This window comes from Meleagris gallopavo, chromosome 31 (assembly GCF_905368555.1).
Source record: "Meleagris gallopavo chromosome 31, MGAL_WU_HG_1.1, whole genome shotgun sequence".
In the NCBI taxonomy this organism is placed as follows: domain Eukaryota; kingdom Metazoa; phylum Chordata; class Aves; order Galliformes; family Phasianidae; genus Meleagris; species Meleagris gallopavo.
The window spans coordinates 1,472,510-1,488,859 of record NC_139434.1 but is presented as its reverse complement, the minus strand read 5'-3'; the positions used below and the strand labels follow the sequence as shown (position 1 = coordinate 1,488,859).

At 66.8% G+C, this 16,350-nt stretch overlaps 2 protein-coding genes across 2 annotated transcripts; both read left to right on the top strand.

Moving 5' to 3' along the window:
• Positions 1-457: 457 nt before the first annotated feature.
• On the top strand, positions 458-1,916 carry RPS26 (ribosomal protein S26). Its single transcript, XM_085212394.1, has 4 exons — positions 458-617; positions 1,143-1,320; positions 1,577-1,707; positions 1,806-1,916. The coding sequence occupies exons 1-4, from the start codon at positions 615-617 to the stop codon at positions 1,839-1,841; spliced, it is 348 nt and encodes a 115-aa protein (XP_085068520.1). The 5' UTR covers positions 458-614; the 3' UTR covers positions 1,842-1,916.
• Positions 1,917-2,480: 564 nt separating this feature from the next.
• ERBB3 (erb-b2 receptor tyrosine kinase 3) lies at positions 2,481-16,188 on the top strand. Its single transcript, XM_085212248.1, is given in 29 exon segments — positions 2,481-2,647; positions 5,240-5,391; positions 6,054-6,240; positions 7,014-7,139; positions 7,569-7,634; positions 7,720-7,838; positions 8,779-8,920; positions 9,002-9,115; positions 9,211-9,331; positions 9,401-9,474; positions 9,543-9,633; positions 9,987-10,186; positions 10,276-10,408; positions 10,927-11,017; positions 11,087-11,241; positions 11,430-11,483; positions 11,667-11,808; positions 11,982-12,101; positions 12,188-12,286; positions 12,363-12,548; positions 12,635-12,790; positions 13,207-13,282; positions 13,355-13,501; positions 13,584-13,681; positions 13,753-13,899; positions 14,146-14,214; positions 14,467-14,650; positions 14,653-14,730; positions 15,030-16,188. Coding segments are annotated over 29 exon segments (3,948 nt in total). The 5' UTR covers positions 2,481-2,568; the 3' UTR covers positions 15,572-16,188.
• Positions 16,189-16,350: the final 162 nt, after the last annotated feature.

Below are 16,350 nucleotides of genomic sequence, written 5' to 3'. Positions count from 1 at the left end.
CCGCATAATTTAACGCCGCGTCGCTGGGGGGGGCGGGACGCCCCGGCGTTGGGGGCAGAAACGTTTGGGGGGCCGTAGGGGCGCCTTTTGGGGGTGCAGGACGCTTCTTTTGGAGGGGCTGCAGGTTTTATTTTGGGCTCTTTTTTATTGCGGGGGGCTCAGGACCCTTCAGAGGGCGCCCAGGGTACTTTTTTATTTTGGGGGGGGCGGAGGTCACGTGACCCAAGACCCCCGCGCCGCGCATTACCGCCAGGACTACATTTCCCAGCGTCCCCCGCGGCGCGCACGCACCACGTGACGCACGCCACACACGCGGCGCACGCGGTCACCTCACCGTCACGCACTGCGCTGGTCCCTCCGCCGCGCGCGGGAAAAGTAGTCCCGATCCCGTCTCCCCCAACCTTCCCAGCACCGGCCCCGGTCCCACTCCCGCCCACCCCCCCACCCCACCCCCCAACCGGAGCCGCTGTGGGGGCCCGGAGCGGCGCTGCGGGGCGCTGCGTGCGGCTCAGGGGGCACTTCCGGGCGGCGCAGAAGCCACTTCCGGGCGGAGCGCTGCTATATAAAGGCGGCGGCGCGTGGCCGGGCCCTCTTCCGCCGCCCCCGGGAGCGCGATGGTGAGCGGCGGCGGCGGCGGATCGGGCCGGAGGGGGGGCGGAGGGCGGCCTGAGGGGCGGGGGGGACGCGCGGAGGCCTCGTGGGGTGCGGGGAGACCGCGGTGGTTGTGAGGGGGGGGGGCTGTGGGGGATCCTTGGGGAGGGGCTTTGTGGGGCTGTGGGGAAATGAGGGGGTGGGGAAAGGGGGGGGGCTGGGGGTCGTTGTGGGATGGTGGGGGGGAGGAGATAAGGGATTGTTGGGGGGGTGGAGGGGGTGGGCGTGGAGGTCTATAGGGGTTTATAGGAAGTTCTGGGGGGTCTTTATGGGGTTGGGGTCTCTGGGAGAGTGCTGAGGGTATTTAGGGGGGGAAGTGAGGGATCCTTGTAGGGGGATTGAGGGGGGGCTGGGGGGTCCACGGGAGTCTTTGTGGGGGTGTGGGGAGGTTTAGGCTGTGTGGGAAGGGAAAGCCGTGCCTGGGGGGGCTGCCAGGATGAGTTGGGGGGCTCACAGCACTTCTGGGCTTTGCTCTCCCCATCCCCAATCAGACGAAGAAGAGGAGGAACAACGGCCGTGCCAAGAAGGGCCGCGGCCACGTCCAGCCCATCCGCTGCACCAACTGCGCCCGCTGTGTCCCCAAGGACAAAGCCATCAAGAAATTCGTCATCAGGAACATCGTGGAGGCTGCAGCCGTCAGGGACATCTCTGAGGCCAGCGTCTTCGACTGTAAGGGCTGCGGGGTGGGCACTGGGGGGGGCTCTGGGCTGCGGTTTCCCCCCCCCCCCCATACAGGTCTAAGCCCTGAGTGAGTGGGGGCTGATTGACAGCTGTGTGGTGCTGCATTGCCACAGGGAGCGGTGGTTAAGGGGGCACTGCAGCCCTGTCAGCGCCCCTGTTGTCCCCGTATGGGGGATGCTGTCCTCCCCACAGGGCTGTACGCAGGGTGGGGGCTCACCCCTCTTTGCCCCCCCTTTTTTTCCAGCCTATGTCCTGCCCAAGCTGTACGTCAAGCTGCACTACTGCGTCAGCTGTGCCATCCACAGTAAGGTGGTGAGGAACCGCTCACGGGAGGCCCGCAAGGACCGGACCCCCCCGCCTCGCTTCAGGCCAGCGGTACGTTTTGGGGTGGGGGGATCACCAGGAGGGTTGGGATCTGTTTTCCTCCCCCCCACCCCCCTGCATCTCACTGACCTTCTGCTTTTATGTTGCAGGGCGCAGCCCCACGGCCTCCCCCCAAGCCCATGTAAGGAGAAGATATCTGGAAATGTCCCTGGGCTGAAAATGTCCCTGAGTTCAGTCTGAATAAAGGACTTGAGACCAAACCTGGCTCTGTGCCTGTGTGTTCCATGGGGGGGGGGGGCGCAGAGGGGGGTTGCTTTGGACTCTGTGGGTGTTTGTAGGGTTCCCTGGGCTATTCTGGGGGGTTCCCGCCCCCTCATCGAGGGGAGCAGTGCCCTTTTCCCCCCTCTACAGCGATGATTGGAGGGCGGGGGGGTGCTGTACCCACCGGGGAGCCCCTGAGGGTCCCGTCCCGTACTGCACGGTGTCACCTGCCCGGGGGGGGGCAGCGCTGGGACTCCGCAGCGCTGCGTGCAGGTGAGCGAGGTGTTGTGGGGAGGGGGCGGGGTCTGCGGGCAGGAGCGCGTTGTGCCGCGGATGGGGACTCGCCCTGGATCCTGCTCAGCTCCGGGCGGGGGGCGCAGCAACCTGATCTCCCCCACCCTTCGGGGTAGGGCTGCGGGATCCCGACTTCCCCACGCGGTGTGGGGGCTGCGGAAGGACCCGACCCCGCCGGAGGCTTCCGGGTGCTGTGCGGGGTCCCCGGTTGCCGCCGTCCCGCGGTTCTGGGGCCGCCCCCGCCCCGCCCCGCCCGGCCCAGCCCGTCCCGCCCCGGCGGCCCCGCGCCAGGTGCATTCCCCCCGCCTCGCCCGGGCACGCCGCAACCGCCGGGCGCCGCTCGGAGAGGCGCCGAGGATGCCCCGGCCCGGCGCGTTGCTCTGCGCCGTTCTCCTGCTGCTGCTCCTCAGCCCCGCGCCGGGCTCCGGTCAGGCAGGTGAGCACCGCACCGGGACGGGAACCGCACCGGGACGGGGTGTGCGGAGCGCGGGAGCGGCGCGGGCACCGGCGGAGCTCGGGGTTACCGGGAACTGGGGGCTCTGCGCCGTTGGAGAGTCTCGGGACGCACGACGGACCCTCGGAAGTTTTCGGTCCCCGCGCCCAATTCTCAACTCCGCGACCCCGCAAAAAACCCCGCACCGGGGGCTGAGGGGGGTCCGCTCCCGGTAAAACCCTTCGGGTCCCCCCGCACCCCTTCCTCGGCCGAAACCCGCCTTCCTCCTCCCCCCCCGTGCGGCACCTGCAGCCCCCGCAGCTCCGCGGAATTTCGGGCCGCGCCGGGACCCGGACGGGAGGAGGCGACCGGAGTCGTACCGGGACCCCCGGCGCCGCACCGGGAAACGGGTAGCAGGGACGCGGTTCCCGGAAGGACGGGCAGAACCCGGGTGTTGTTTTTCAACCCCAAAAGGAAAACATCGAGGGCAGAACGCGGGGGTGGGGCCGGGCGCGGTGCGGCGAACGTGCGGGAGCGCAGCGGGAGGGGCTGCGGCTGCGGCCATGTGCTGCGGGCGCGGCGCGGGGTGGGCGCGACGTCGGGGGGACGCGAGGATCGCGACAGCACCGAAACCACGGGGGGTTTTTTAGGGGTTCCGTGGGTTCCAGCCCCCACTCCCCTCCCCTGCACCCACCGATGGCCGCACCGCCTCTCCAACCCTCCCCCCCCAAATCCCAGCGTTCCCCCCCGGTCCCAACTCAGAGCCGCTTTGTTCGGGGCCGGAGCGCGGCCCCACGCACACAGCCCCCTTTGTGCCGCCCGCGGGGTCGGGGGCGGGAGGTCGGCCCCCCCCCCCGTTCCGTTCCTTTTCGTTCCTTCGGCCCCTCCCGCCGCGCTATTCCTGGCCGAGGGGCCGTCGGGGCGCTCAGATAGCGGCGTTCCGGAGCTGCCGTCGGGCTCAGCGCGCTGATAACGCCGAGCTGCCGCCCCCCCCCCCCCCCTCTCCTCTCCCCCGGCCCGGGCAGGTGCACGGGGGGTCCCGCGGGGGGGACACCTCCAAAGCACCGCGTAGTCCCCGCAGCTCCGCAGCGTTGCGCCCACCTCGGGACCCCCAGTGCCGGCTGTTGGGGTCCCATCCGCGCGGCGTCGGGGCTGCGGCCGCGCCCCCCACAGCTGAGGCCTTTTTATAGCCCCTTCCCATGGAAATAGCTCCGGCCTCGGGAGGGGGGGGGGGGGGGGGGGCAGCAGGCGGGGGTCTGCTGCTGCTACAGTCCCCCTCCCCCGCGCCCCTCCTGCGCTGCACTGAGCTGTGCCCGTCCTCTGCACCCCCCGGGGGCGCGGGCCCTTATCCACCCCCGTGCCGGCACAGACAAAGCGCCCATTGAGCGCCCCGTGCCCCCCCCCCCCCCGCGGGGCTGAGTCACGTCTGGGCCCGGGCTGAACCCCCCGGGGGTGCGCGCTCCCCCCTCCAACCCCGCCGCCTTTTGGGGGCTCCGCTCCCCCCCACCCCGCTCCACAATCAGCGCTTTGTGCGGATGCGGGGAGGGGGCCCCGCGCACAAAGAGGCCCTGTGCGCCCCATCGGGGGGGGAGCAGGGAATCATTAACCTTGGGGCGGGGGGGGGGGGGGGGCCGAGTCCGAAGTCCGGGGGAGGGGGGGGGCACTGCCCGCAGCGCCCGCATTGCGCAATCCTCACCCGTCCGGTTCGGGTGGTGCGTGGGGAGGGGCGGGGAGCGGGCCGGGGGAGGGGGACGAGGCCAAAGGGGAGGGCAGTGCGGGGGGGGGGGGGGGAACGAGGGGTAAAGTGGGGGCACCGCCGTCGTCACCGTGGGGGGGACACCGTGAGGGGGATGGGGATCACGTGGGAAGGATGGGGTCATTCAGGAGGGGATGGGGGCAATGCGGTGGGACTGGGATGTGTCGGGTTGGAAGGGGTGTGGGCGAGGTGTGGGGACACTATTGGGGTTGGAGACGCTTTTGGGGACACTATTAGGTTAGGGGTGCTGTGGGATTGGGGATGCCAGGATTGGGGACACTGTGGGGATGGGGATGTTGTGGGGTTGGGAACAGTATTGGAGTTGGGGACACAATTAGGTGTGGGGACACTGCTGGGGTTGGGGACACTGGGGATGGGGACCCTGTTGGGTTGAGGATGCTGTGGGGTTGGAGACAGTATTGGATTGGGGACAATGCTGGGGTTGGGGATGCTGTGGGGTTGAGGATGCCAGGGTTGGGGACAGGATTGGGTTGGGGACACTGTGGGACTGGGGACACTGGGGATGGAGGTGCCAGGTTTGAGGACACTGTAGGGCTGGGGACACTGTGAAGTTGGGGACATTATTGGTTGGGGATGCTGTGGGGTTGGGCACACCAGAATTGGGGACAGTATTGGGGCTAGGGACAATACTGAGGTGGGGACAGTATGGGAGTTGGAGACGCTGTGGGCTCGGGGTCATTACTGGGCTTGAGGATGGCATTGGGCTGGGGACACTATTAGGTTAAGGACAGTATTGGGATGCTGTGGGGGTGGGGACGATATGGGGTTGGGGATGCCGTGGTCGGGGCGCAGTGCCCTCCAGCAGTGCCACCCCACAGTGTGTGCAGGGACGCTGAACGGGCTGAGTGTGACAGGCGATGCGCAGCACCAGTACCGAACACTGCACAAAATGTACAACAACTGCGAGATCGTGATGGGCAACCTGGAGATCGTCCTCATCGACCACACGCAGGACCTCTCCTTCCTGCAGGTGGGGGGGGGGGAACCCACACCCACCTACCCACCATCCACTGTGGGGCCGTGGGGGTGACATGTCCCCATCTCCATCCCCGTCCCATCCCCGTCCCCGTCCCATCCCCGTCCCATCCCCATCCCCGTCCCATTCCATCCCCGTCCCCATCTCCATCCCGTCCCCATCCCCGTCCCCATCCCCGTCCCCATCCCCGTCCCCGTCCCATCCCCATCCCCGTCTCCATCCCCGTCCCCATCTCCATCCCCGTCCCATCCCATCCCCGTCCCATTCCATCCCCGTCCCCATCTCCATCCCATCCCCGTCCCCGTCCCCATTCCATCCCCGTCCCATCCCATCCCCGTCCCATCCCCATCCCATCCCCGTCCCATCCCCATCTCCATCCCCGTCCCCATCTCCATCCCCGTCCCCATCTCCATCCCGTCCCCGTCCCCGTCCCCATCCCCGTCCCCATCCCCATCCCCGTCCCATCCCCATCCCCATCCCATCCCCATCCCCGTCCCATTCCATCCCCGTCCCCATCTCCATCCCGTCCCCGTCCCCATCTCCATCCCGTTCCCGTCCCCATCCCCGTCCCATCCCCGTCCCATCCCCGTCCCCGTCCCCGTCTCCATCCCCGTCCCCATCTCCATCCCATCCCCATCTCCATCCCATCCCCGCAGACCATCCGGGAGGTGACGGGTTACATCCTGATTGCCATGAACGTTTTCTCCACGCTGCCTTTGCGCAACCTGCGCGTCATCCGCGGGACGCAGTTCTACGAGGAGAAGTACGCGCTCTTCGTGCTGCTCAACTACAACCCCAACGCCACGCACGCGCTGCGCCAGCTCGGCCTCAACCGCCTCACAGGTGGGGCCGTGTCCCTGGCATCCCCAGCACTGACTGGTGCCACCCCCCCCCCCCCAAAGGTCCTGTCCTGCAGTGGGGCTGTGCCCCACGGTTCCCATCGCAGGGCGGTGCCATCCGGGTGAGCCCCGTGGTTCCTATCCTGGAGCACTGCCACTCCCAGTGCCCTGTGCTCCCCCATCCCAGAGCAGTGCTGTGTCCCCATTGTCCCCATCCCTGTGCTCCCCATCCCTGTGCTCCCCCATCCCAGAGCAGTGCCGTGTCCCCATTGTCCCCATCCCCGTGGTTCCCCATCCCAGAGCAGTGCTGTGTCCCCATTGTCCCCATCCCTGTGGTCCCCATCCCAGAGCAGTGCCATCCCCCTGTACCCCATTGTCCCCATCCCAGAGCTGTGCCGTGTCCCCATTGTCCCCATCCCCGTGGTCCCCCATCCCAGAGCAGTGCCATCCCCCTGTACCCCACTGTCCCCATCCCAAGCTGATGTTGTACCCCATGGTCCCCCTCCTGGAGCAGTGCCATTCCCCACTGTTCCCTCCCAGTATGATGCCACCCCCCATTCCACGGTCCCCATGCGATGACATTTTTCCCCCCTGCCCACCCCAGGGCTCTGCCATCCCTGTGCTCCAATTTCCCTGTCCAATTTCAGAGCGGTGCTGTGTCCCCACGGTGCCCCATAACGAAGCAGCGCCATCCTCCATGCCCCCCCTCACCCAGCGGTGCCATCCCATAAGGCCGGGGGGGGCACAGCCCAATGCCCACCGCTCTGCTCCCCACAGAGATCCTGGCAGGCGGTGTTTACATCGAAAAGAACGAGCAGCTGTGCCACGTGGACACAGTGGAGTGGAGGGACATCATGCGGGACCCCCGGCTGGAGCCCGTGGTGGGGGACAACGGCAGAGCGTGTGCGTGGGGCACCACAGCCCGCTGACCCCTCACCCCATACAGACCCCACACTGACCCCTCTCCCCCCTCCCCACAGTGATCCCACATTGACCCCACAGACCCCCCCGGTGACCCCATAGCCCACACTGACCCCATACAGCCCACACTGACCCTACACAGACTCTGAACTGACCCACACCCCGCAGTGACCCCACAGTGACCCCACACACCTCACTGACCCCCTCACCCCATACAGACCCCACAGTGACCCCCACTGATCCCGCCTCCCCCCACTGACCCCACACCCATATAGACCCTACACTGACCCCACACAGACCCCACACTCCCCACAGTCACCCCACACCGATCCCCCTCCCCACGCTGACCCCACACCCCATACAGACCCAACCCTCACCCCCCCCCCCGACCCCCTGTGCTCTGTCCCACAGGCGCCCCGTGCCACGAGAGCTGCGGAGGGCACTGCTGGGGGCCGGGACCCGACGATTGCCAGCAGTGTGGGTACCGGGGGGGCGTAGGGGGGGCTTTGGGGGGGGTTTATGGGGCGCTGCCCCCCACCCCGCTCACCCCCTTTCCCCGCAGTGACGAAGACCATCTGTGCACCGCAGTGCAATGGGCGCTGCTTCGGGCGGGCGCCCAACGAGTGCTGCCATGAGGAGTGTGCGGGGGGCTGCACCGGCCCCCTCCAGACCCACTGCTTCGTATGTAACCCCCCCCCCCCTTCCCCCCACTGCCCATCCGTCCCTCCTTCTGTTTGTCCGTCCTCTGTGTCTGTCTGTCTGTCTGCCCCTCTGTGGGGTGGGGGTCTCGTCCCTGTGCCGCCCTCGCTTTCCGCCCTCCCCCCCCAGATATCCATGGAGCGATGCTGGGGGAGGGCTGTCTGTCCACCCATCCCCACCGTGTGTCCGTCTGTCCATCCAGCCACCCACATGTCCGTCTGTCCATGGATTGGGGGGGCGGGTGGCGTCTTCATCTGTGCATTCCCAGGGTGGGTGTGAGGTGGGGGGGTCTGTCTGTGTGTCTGTCCTTCTGTCCATCTGTGGGGATGGCTCCCACCTGTGCTCTGAGGGGTGGACGCAGGGCTGTGCTGTGTGGGCTGGGCAGTGTCTGTCTGTCCCTCTGTCCATCTACCTATCTGTTTCTGTCCTTCCTCTTGTTCATTCTGTCCATCCTTCTATCACCCCATCCCTCCGTCCATCCCTCTGCCCATTCATCTGTCCGTCTGTCCCTTTGTCCTTTCTTCTATCCATCCCTCTGTCTTTCCATCCCTCTGTCTGTCTGTCTGTCCCTTTCTCCTTCCCTCCGTCTGTCCTTCTGTTCCTCCATCCCTCTGCCTATTCCTCCATCCTTCTGCCCCACTGTCCATTCATCTGTCCATCTGTCTGTCCCTTTGACCTTTTTTTCTGTCCATCCTTCTGTCCCCCTGTCCATCCATCTACCTGCCTATCTATCCCTTCGTTTTTCCTTCTATCCATTCTATCCATCCCTCCATCCCTCTGTCCGTCCACCTACCTGCCTGTCTGTCCCTTTCTCCTTCCTTCTGTCCATTCTGTCCATCCCTCCGTCCTCTCTCCCTTCCTCCCTGTTTCCCCCTCCGTCCCTCTGTCCGTCCGCCCACCCAACGCCCCGTCCCCCCCCCAGGCGTGCCGACACTTCAATGACAGCGGTGCCTGCGTCCCGCTGTGCCCCCAGCCGCTCATCTACAACAAGCTGACCTTCCAGCTGGAGCCCAACCCCGACACCAAGTACCAGTATGGCAGCGTCTGCGTGCGGAGCTGCCCCCGTGAGCAGGGCGGGGGATGGCGGGGGGGGGCACGGAGGGGTTTGAGGGGGGGTCTGAGCGAGCCCCCGGCTCCTATCGTAGATAACTTCGTGGTGGATCAGAGCTCGTGCGTGCGCGCCTGCCCCAGCAACAAGATGGAAGTGGAGAAGAACGGGCTGAAGATGTGCGAGCCGTGCGCCGGGCTGTGCCCCAAAGGTGGGGGGATGTGTGGGGCTGGGGGGGGGGATGGATTGGGGGGGGTGGGATGCACTGTCATCGTATGTGCCCCCCTCCCCCACCCCCCAATGCAGCCTGTGAGGGCACCGGTGCCGGCAGCCATTACCAAACGGTGGATTCCAGCAACATTGACAGCTTTGTGAACTGCACCAAGATCCTGGGCAACCTGGACTTCCTCATCACCGGCCTGGAGGGGTGAGCTGGGGGGGTTGGGGGGGGCTTTGTGGTCCCACCCCCCACCTACTGACAGCCGTGGCCCTGCAGGGACCCCTGGCGCAACATCTCAGCGCTGGACCCTGAGAAGCTGAACGTGTTCCGCACGGTGCGGGAGATCACAGGTAGGAGCGGAGCCGGGGGTGGGGTGCTGGGACCCCCCCCCAGCCCCTAACCCCCCCCCTCCCCTCAGGGTACCTCAACATCCAGTCCTGGCCAAAGCACATGCACAACTTCAGCGTCTTCTCCAACCTGGAGACCATTGGTGGACGGAGCCTGTACAAGTGAGCCCCCCCCCCCAACCCCCTGTCCCCCGTTGGTCCCCACGTCCCTCCCTGCTCATCCCCGCTGCCCTCTGCCCTTCCCCCATTCCTTCATCCCACCATTTTCCCTCTGCGTCCCTCAGCTGTGCGTCCCCCACCGCCCCTTTGTCATCCCACACCCCACCGTGGTCCCCTCTGCCCCATGTCCCCAAGTCCCCTCATCCCTCAGCTGCACACCCCCTTCTTCACATCCCCCCATCCCACTGTTGTCCCTCCATCCCCCCACGTTCCCCCATCCCCACACCCCACCGCGGTCCCTCCCCGTCCCCGTATCCCTTCGCCATCCCTCCCTTTGACCTCTCCTGCCCCCAAAGCCGGGGTTTCTCCCTTCTCATCATGAAAAACGACAACGTGACATCTCTGGGGCTGCGCTCGCTGCGGGAGGTGAGCGCAGGACGGGTTTACATCACCGAGAACCGCCGCCTGTGCTACCTGCACACGGTGCAGTGGGCAGCGCTGTCCCGGCGCCGCGCCGACCTCGACATCCGCAACAACAAACCGCGGGGCAAATGCCGTGAGTGAGGGGCTCGGGGGGTGGGCTGGGGGGGGATGGGGGTCTGGGGGCTGCGTGCTGACCCCCCTTCCCCGCCCCCGTTCCTGCAGAGCAAGAGGGGAAGGTGTGCGACCCGCTGTGCTCTGCTGATGGCTGCTGGGGGCCCGGCCCTGCGCAGTGCCTGTCCTGCCGGCACTACAGCCGGCGTGGGGTCTGCGTGGAGTCCTGCAGCTTCACCCAGGGGTGAGGGGGGATGGGGGGCGGTGGGACCTTTGGGATGGTGGGTGTGATGGTCCATGTAGGGGGCATTGGGGTGTGATGGAGGCCATAGGGGTGTGATGGACTCCGTGGGGGTCATTGGGGTGTGATGGAGGCCATAGGGGTGTGATGGACTCCGTGGGGGTCATTGGGGTGTGATGGAGGCCATAGGGGTGTGATGGACTCCGTGGGGGTCATTGGGGTGTGATGGAGGCCATAGGGGGCATTGGGATCAGATGGCGTCCGTGGAGAGCACAGGGATGTGGTGGACCCCACGAGGGGCATCAGGGTGGGACTGATTCTATGAAGGGCATCAGGGTGGGATGGACCCTTTGGGGGGACTGGAATGGGATCAACCCGATGAAGGGCACTGGGATTGGATGGACCCCATGGGTGGCATTGGGTTGTGATGGACCCCATAAAAAGCATTGGGTGGGACAGACTCCATAGGGTGGGGCGTCCCCTGGGGGGTTCTCAGTGCTGACCCCCACCCCATCCCACAGCGAGACGCGGGAGTTTGCAGAAGGGACCGAATGCTTCGAGTGCCACCCGGAGTGCGAGCGCGTGGAGGGCGGCATCACCTGCAACGGCTCAGTATGGCATGGAGGGGGGCGGGGGGACAGCAGGGACATTTCTGGGTGCTCAACCCCCCCTGCCCCACAGGGCGCTGACACCTGCACCCGCTGTGCCCATTATCGTGATGGACCCCACTGTGTGGAGCGCTGCCCCGAGGGCATCCTGGGCGAGCGCGGCCCCATCTACAAATACCCAGACAGCAGCCGGGAGTGTCGGCCCTGCCATGAGAACTGCACCCGTGGGTGTGTGGGGGAACGGAGGGGAATGGGGGCAGTGGGGGGGAACGGGATGTGGTGGGGGCAATGGGGAGAAATGGAGGCAGTGGGGAGAAATGGGGGTGATGGAGGGGAGTGGAGGAGAATGGGAGGCAGTCAGAGCAATGGGGGGCTGTGTGTGGTGGCTCACCCCCCTCTGCTCCCCCCCTCCCCAGGTGCACAGGGCCGTTGCTGCGGGACTGTCTGGGGGATGCACTGCCCAGTGCCAGGTATGGGGTCTCTAGGGGGCTTGGGGGATCCCTTGGCCCCGTTGTGCCACGCTGTGCCACTTGGGGCTGTTCCCCACCTGTACGTGCCCCCCTCCTGGCCATGCTGTCTCCCTGCTGTGGGGTACAGCCGTGGGCAATGCATGGGGCGGTGGCACCTGAGCTGAGCCCCGTCCCCCCACCCAGGAGAGCCCCCACGGTGATCGCGGTGCTGGTGGTCGGGGGGCTCTTCCTCTCCTGCTCCTGCGTCCTGCTCTCCCTGCTCTATTGGCGCGGCAAGAAGATCCAGAAGAAGCGGGCGATGCGGCGCTACCTGGAGCGGGGTGAGGTGAGCGGGGGGTCCGGCGGGCAGGGGGTGCCCACCTCCATCCATCCCCTCCTGCACCCATCTGTGTCTGCTGCCCCATCCGTCGTCACCCGTCCTCATCCCTGTCTGCTTCCACTCCGTTTTTCCTATCCTCCTTTTCTCTGTCCTCGTCTCTGTCCCCACTCCCCCTGCAGAGCCTGGAGCCGCTGGACCCCAGTGAGAAGGCCAACAAGGTGCTGGCCCGCATCTTCAAGGAGACGGAGCTGAAGCGACTGAAGGTGTTGGGCTCGGGCGTGTTTGGCACCGTGCACAAGGTGAGGGGGGCTCGGTGGTGAGGGGGGGTCAGTGGAGCCGGGCACAGCACTCGCATCCCGCCCCCATCTCATCCCCCTCCCCACAGGGCATCTGGATCCCGGATGGTGACTCCATCAAGATCCCAGTGAGCATCAAGGTGATCCAGGACTGGAGCGGGCAGCAGTCCTTTCACGCTGTCACCGACGTAAGTCCGGCACTGTGCCCCCTCCCTGCTGCCCACCGCTCTCCTGACTCTGATGGCTGACCCCCCTCCCCTCCAGCACATGTTGGCCATTGGCAGCCTGGACCACGCTTACATCGTACGGCTGCTGGGCATCTGCCCCGGCCCCCAGCTGCAGTTGGTGACGCAGCTGCTGCCGCTGGGCTCATTGCTCGACTACGTGCGCAAGAACCGCGGCAGCATCAGCCCACAGCTGCTGCTCAACTGGTGTGTGCAGGTGGCCAAGGTGAGGCTGGGCTGCGGGCCGGGGCAGTGGGAAGGTCCTCCCGTCGCCCCCCCGCCCTGCCACGCTGACCCCCGCCCCGCGCACAGGGGATGTATTACCTGGAGGAGCACCGCATGGTGCACCGCAACCTGGCGGCGCGCAACGTGCTGCTCAAGTCGCCCAGCCAGGCGCAGGTGGCCGACTTTGGCATTGCTGATCTGCTCTACCCTGATGACAAGAAGTACTTCTACAACGAGGTCAAGGTGGGACCTCGCGTCGCTGCAGCTCTGCGTCCCCAAACCCTGTGCCACGGGTCCCCCCCGCCTCTGCATGTGCCCCCCCCCAATCCCATCCCATAGAGCTGTTCCCGTCTGGATGTTCCCTTTGTGCCGTGAGTCCCTGCTCTGCGTGTTCCCTCCATCCCCAGCTCTGTCCCTATGCCCCCCAGCCCCTCACCCCCCCTAGTCCCACATCTGTCCCCATACCCCTGGCCCCTCACCCTCTCCCCCACTGGGTCAGTCCCCACGTCCTCCAGCCCCCAACCCGCCCCCCCAGCTCCATCCCCATGCCCCCTCACTCCCTGATCCATCCCCATATCCCCAGCCACCTCCCCCCCCCCCCAGATCTGCCCTCATGCCCCCTAGCCCATCACCCCCCCCAACCCCCTCTCTCCTTTCAGACACCCATTAAGTGGATGGCACTGGAGAGCATCCATTTTGGGAAGTACACGCACCAGAGTGACGTGTGGAGCTACGGTGAGTGCACACCCCATAGCCCCCCATCAGCCCCTCCCCCGCAACCCTGTGCTCACACTGCTGCCCCCCCAGGAGTGACGCTGTGGGAGATGATGACCTTTGGGGCTGAGCCGTACGCCGGGATCCGCTTGCCAGAGGTTCCCGACCTGCTGGAGAAGGGCGAGCGGCTCCCGCAGCCCCACATCTGCACCATTGACGTCTACATGGTGATGGTGAAATGTGAGTGGGGGGCACCATCTTGGCAAGGGGGGGGGCTGCCTGTAGTCCCTACCCCGCCATGACCCTCTCTGGTTGCTCCCAGGCTGGATGATCGATGAGAACATCCGGCCCACCTTCAAGGAGCTGGCCAACGAGTTCACCCGCATGGCGCGTGACCCCCCCCGCTACCTGGTCATCAAGGTGGGTGAGAGCCCCCCCTCAGCCCCCCCTGGGCCGGGATCCCGCAGCCCCTCATGTGCCCATCCCTGCAGCAGGAGAGTGGGGCCGTGCCGCCCGCTGAGCCCCCCACCCTGAGCGACAAAGAGCTGGATGAGATGGAGACGCTGGAGCTGGAGGAGGAGGAGCTGGATGTGTCCTTCGGCCTCTGCCCCCCTCGGCCACGGGGCAGCTGCACTCGAGTGAGGCCCCCTGCCCCCCCCACCCCGGGACCCCTGATGTGGTCCTGCTGCATCCTGGGCATGGGGTCCTGTGATGTGGCATGGGCAAAGTGTGGGTCTGGTGTTCCCCATGGCTCCCCCAGCTCCCCCTGGGGGTGCAGAGCTGACCCTAACCCAAAGCCATCACCCCAGTGGGGACCCCAGTCCCATTACCACTGTGGGATGGGGTGCCCCGCTTTGTACCAACCCCCCCGTGTCCCCCTCCAGAGTCCCAGCCTGCTGAGCCCTCCAGCTGGATACATCCCCATGAACCAGCCCGGCCTCAGCAGCCGCCAGGTACCTGGAGCAGGGCTGGGAGGGGGAAGAGGAGCATCTGGGGGAGCAAAGGCTTTGGGCTGCACTGCATTCCATTGCATTGCAGTGGATTTCATTGCATTTCAATTCATTTTATTGCATTGCATTGGGGTTGGGCTCAGGGGTGAGGGGGGTCTGTGGGTGCTGGAGCTCTGAGGCCGAAGCGGTGGCACTGAGGGGGTGGTAATGGACCCCTGCCCCCTCTCCCCCCCCAATCACTGTCCTGTCCCACAGGGCACTGGGACGCGTCCACCGCGCCGCAGCCGCCAGGAATCTGTGGGGCGGACGGTGTCGGAGTCATCGGAGGGCCGGGGCACGGCCTCAGAGCTGGACCTGGCCGAGGGGCTGTCGCTGTCGGGCAGCCTCTGCCGCAGCCTGCGCTCACGGGGGGACAGCGCGTACCTGTCCCAGAGGGAGAGCTTCCCCCCCCACCCCCCAGCTCAGAGGGCAGTGAGGAGGACGCCAATGGCTACGTCACACCCAGCTGCGCCGGACGGGGTGAGGGTCCCAGCTTGGGGGTCCGATTCCCAGTTGTGGGGGGTTCCTTCCCAGCAGGGTTTGGGCTGTGGGTGGGGGTCTCTCCTTGCAGGGCGCTGGGGGGCTCCCTTAGGGTGGGGGTTTCAGCCCCAGGATTGAGTTTGGGGTTCCATCTCTGCAGGGTTGGGGTTGGAGGATTCAATGTTTGTAGGGAGGGCTGGGTGGCCCCTTCCTCAAACCCCTTCCCCGGAACAACTGAGCCCCCCGGGACACAGCCCCAGTCCTGTGGGCACAGCCTCTGTCTGACCTCCACTCCGCAGAACCAGAGCCCACGGGGGGCTCAGTACCGGAGCTGGAGGAGGAGTACGAGTACATGAACCGGCAGCCTGGGGCCCCCCTACAAGCCCCCCCGCCACGGCCAGCCTCGCTGGAGGAGCTGGGCTACGAATACATGGAAGTGGGCTCAGAGCTGGGCAGCCCCGTAGGGCCCTCCCCGGGTCGTGGGGAGGAGGAGGAGGACTACGAGTACATGAACAAGCAGCCGCGGCTGAGCCGCTCGCTGGGCAACATGGTGGGGGGGCCGGGACCCCGGCATGAGGGCTGCCCCCCCCGACACGACGGCTACACCGACATGCGGCCTGGGGAGCCCACCCCGGCCCCACCCGAGGAGCAGGGCTACGAGGAGATGGAGGCGGTGCTGGCCCCCCGTGGCCCTCCCTGCCCTGACTGCCGCAGCCCCCCCGCCCCCCCCCCAGCCTGCATGAAGCCCCTGCGCAGCCTGGAGGCCTCGGACTGTGCCTTCGACAACCCCGACTACTGGCACAGCCGCCTCTTCACTAAGATGGACGCCCAGCGGACGTAGGGACCCTCTGCCCCCCCAGCTGTTTACACTGGATATGAAGGATCATCCTCCCACACTGGTGCTGGATGGAGGGCATGAGACAAAGCTCCGTGGGGGACATGAAGACATGGGATCGGGGGGGGGGGGGGGCAGCCCCGCCTGGGCGTGGGGCTGATCCCAAACCCCCCAGGCCACTTTGGGAAGGGGGGCTTGGACCACTTTCCTCCCACTGCCATGCCCCAGGGGTATTCCCAGCATTCCCCCTCCCCGCGGTGCTCCCCACGTGCAGGACTGCAGCAGCAGGCTCTGGCTGGGGTCGGGGTCCCTGCTTTTGGGCTGAGAGGGGGGGCTGCGGGGGCTACCTGTGGCGTTGGGGTCCTCCCAGCTGTCGTGGGTGGGAGGCACCGCATTTCTTTGCTTCCTGCAGGGGGTGGAGTGAAGGTAACTCCCGACTGCAGGCTGGGCAGCGGCTCCCACCGCATGGCAACCCGGCCCCCTGAGGGGCTCCGTGGGTCGGGACTGGGCCGTGCCCGTGGGCCCCGCAGAGGCCCTTTCACTGCACTCCGAGCATCTCCCCGCTCCCAGGGAGGGAGTCGGGCCTCGTTTGTAAACGTGGAATAAAACCAATTGGAACAGAACGGGCTGTGGCTGCTGATGTGTGATGGGGGGAGGGAGGGGGCACGGGATGGGGCTGGGCCTGCAGGCAGCGTGGCCCCGGGCGGAGCGGGGGGGCAAAGGCGAAGAGGAAGGGGCTGCCGGGGGCCGCCGTGCCGTGCGGCAGCGACCTGAGCGGAGCCGAC

Bases quoted from the DNA above. Each gene is read 5' to 3' on its own strand.
- RPS26 (XM_085212394.1), top strand. The intron at 1,321-1,576 runs GTAAGGGCTGCG...CTTTTTTTCCAG, and splicing joins TGAGGCCAGCGTCTTCGACT to CCTATGTCCTGCCCAAGCTG. The intron at 1,708-1,805 runs GTACGTTTTGGG...TTTATGTTGCAG, and splicing joins CGCCTCGCTTCAGGCCAGCG to GGCGCAGCCCCACGGCCTCC.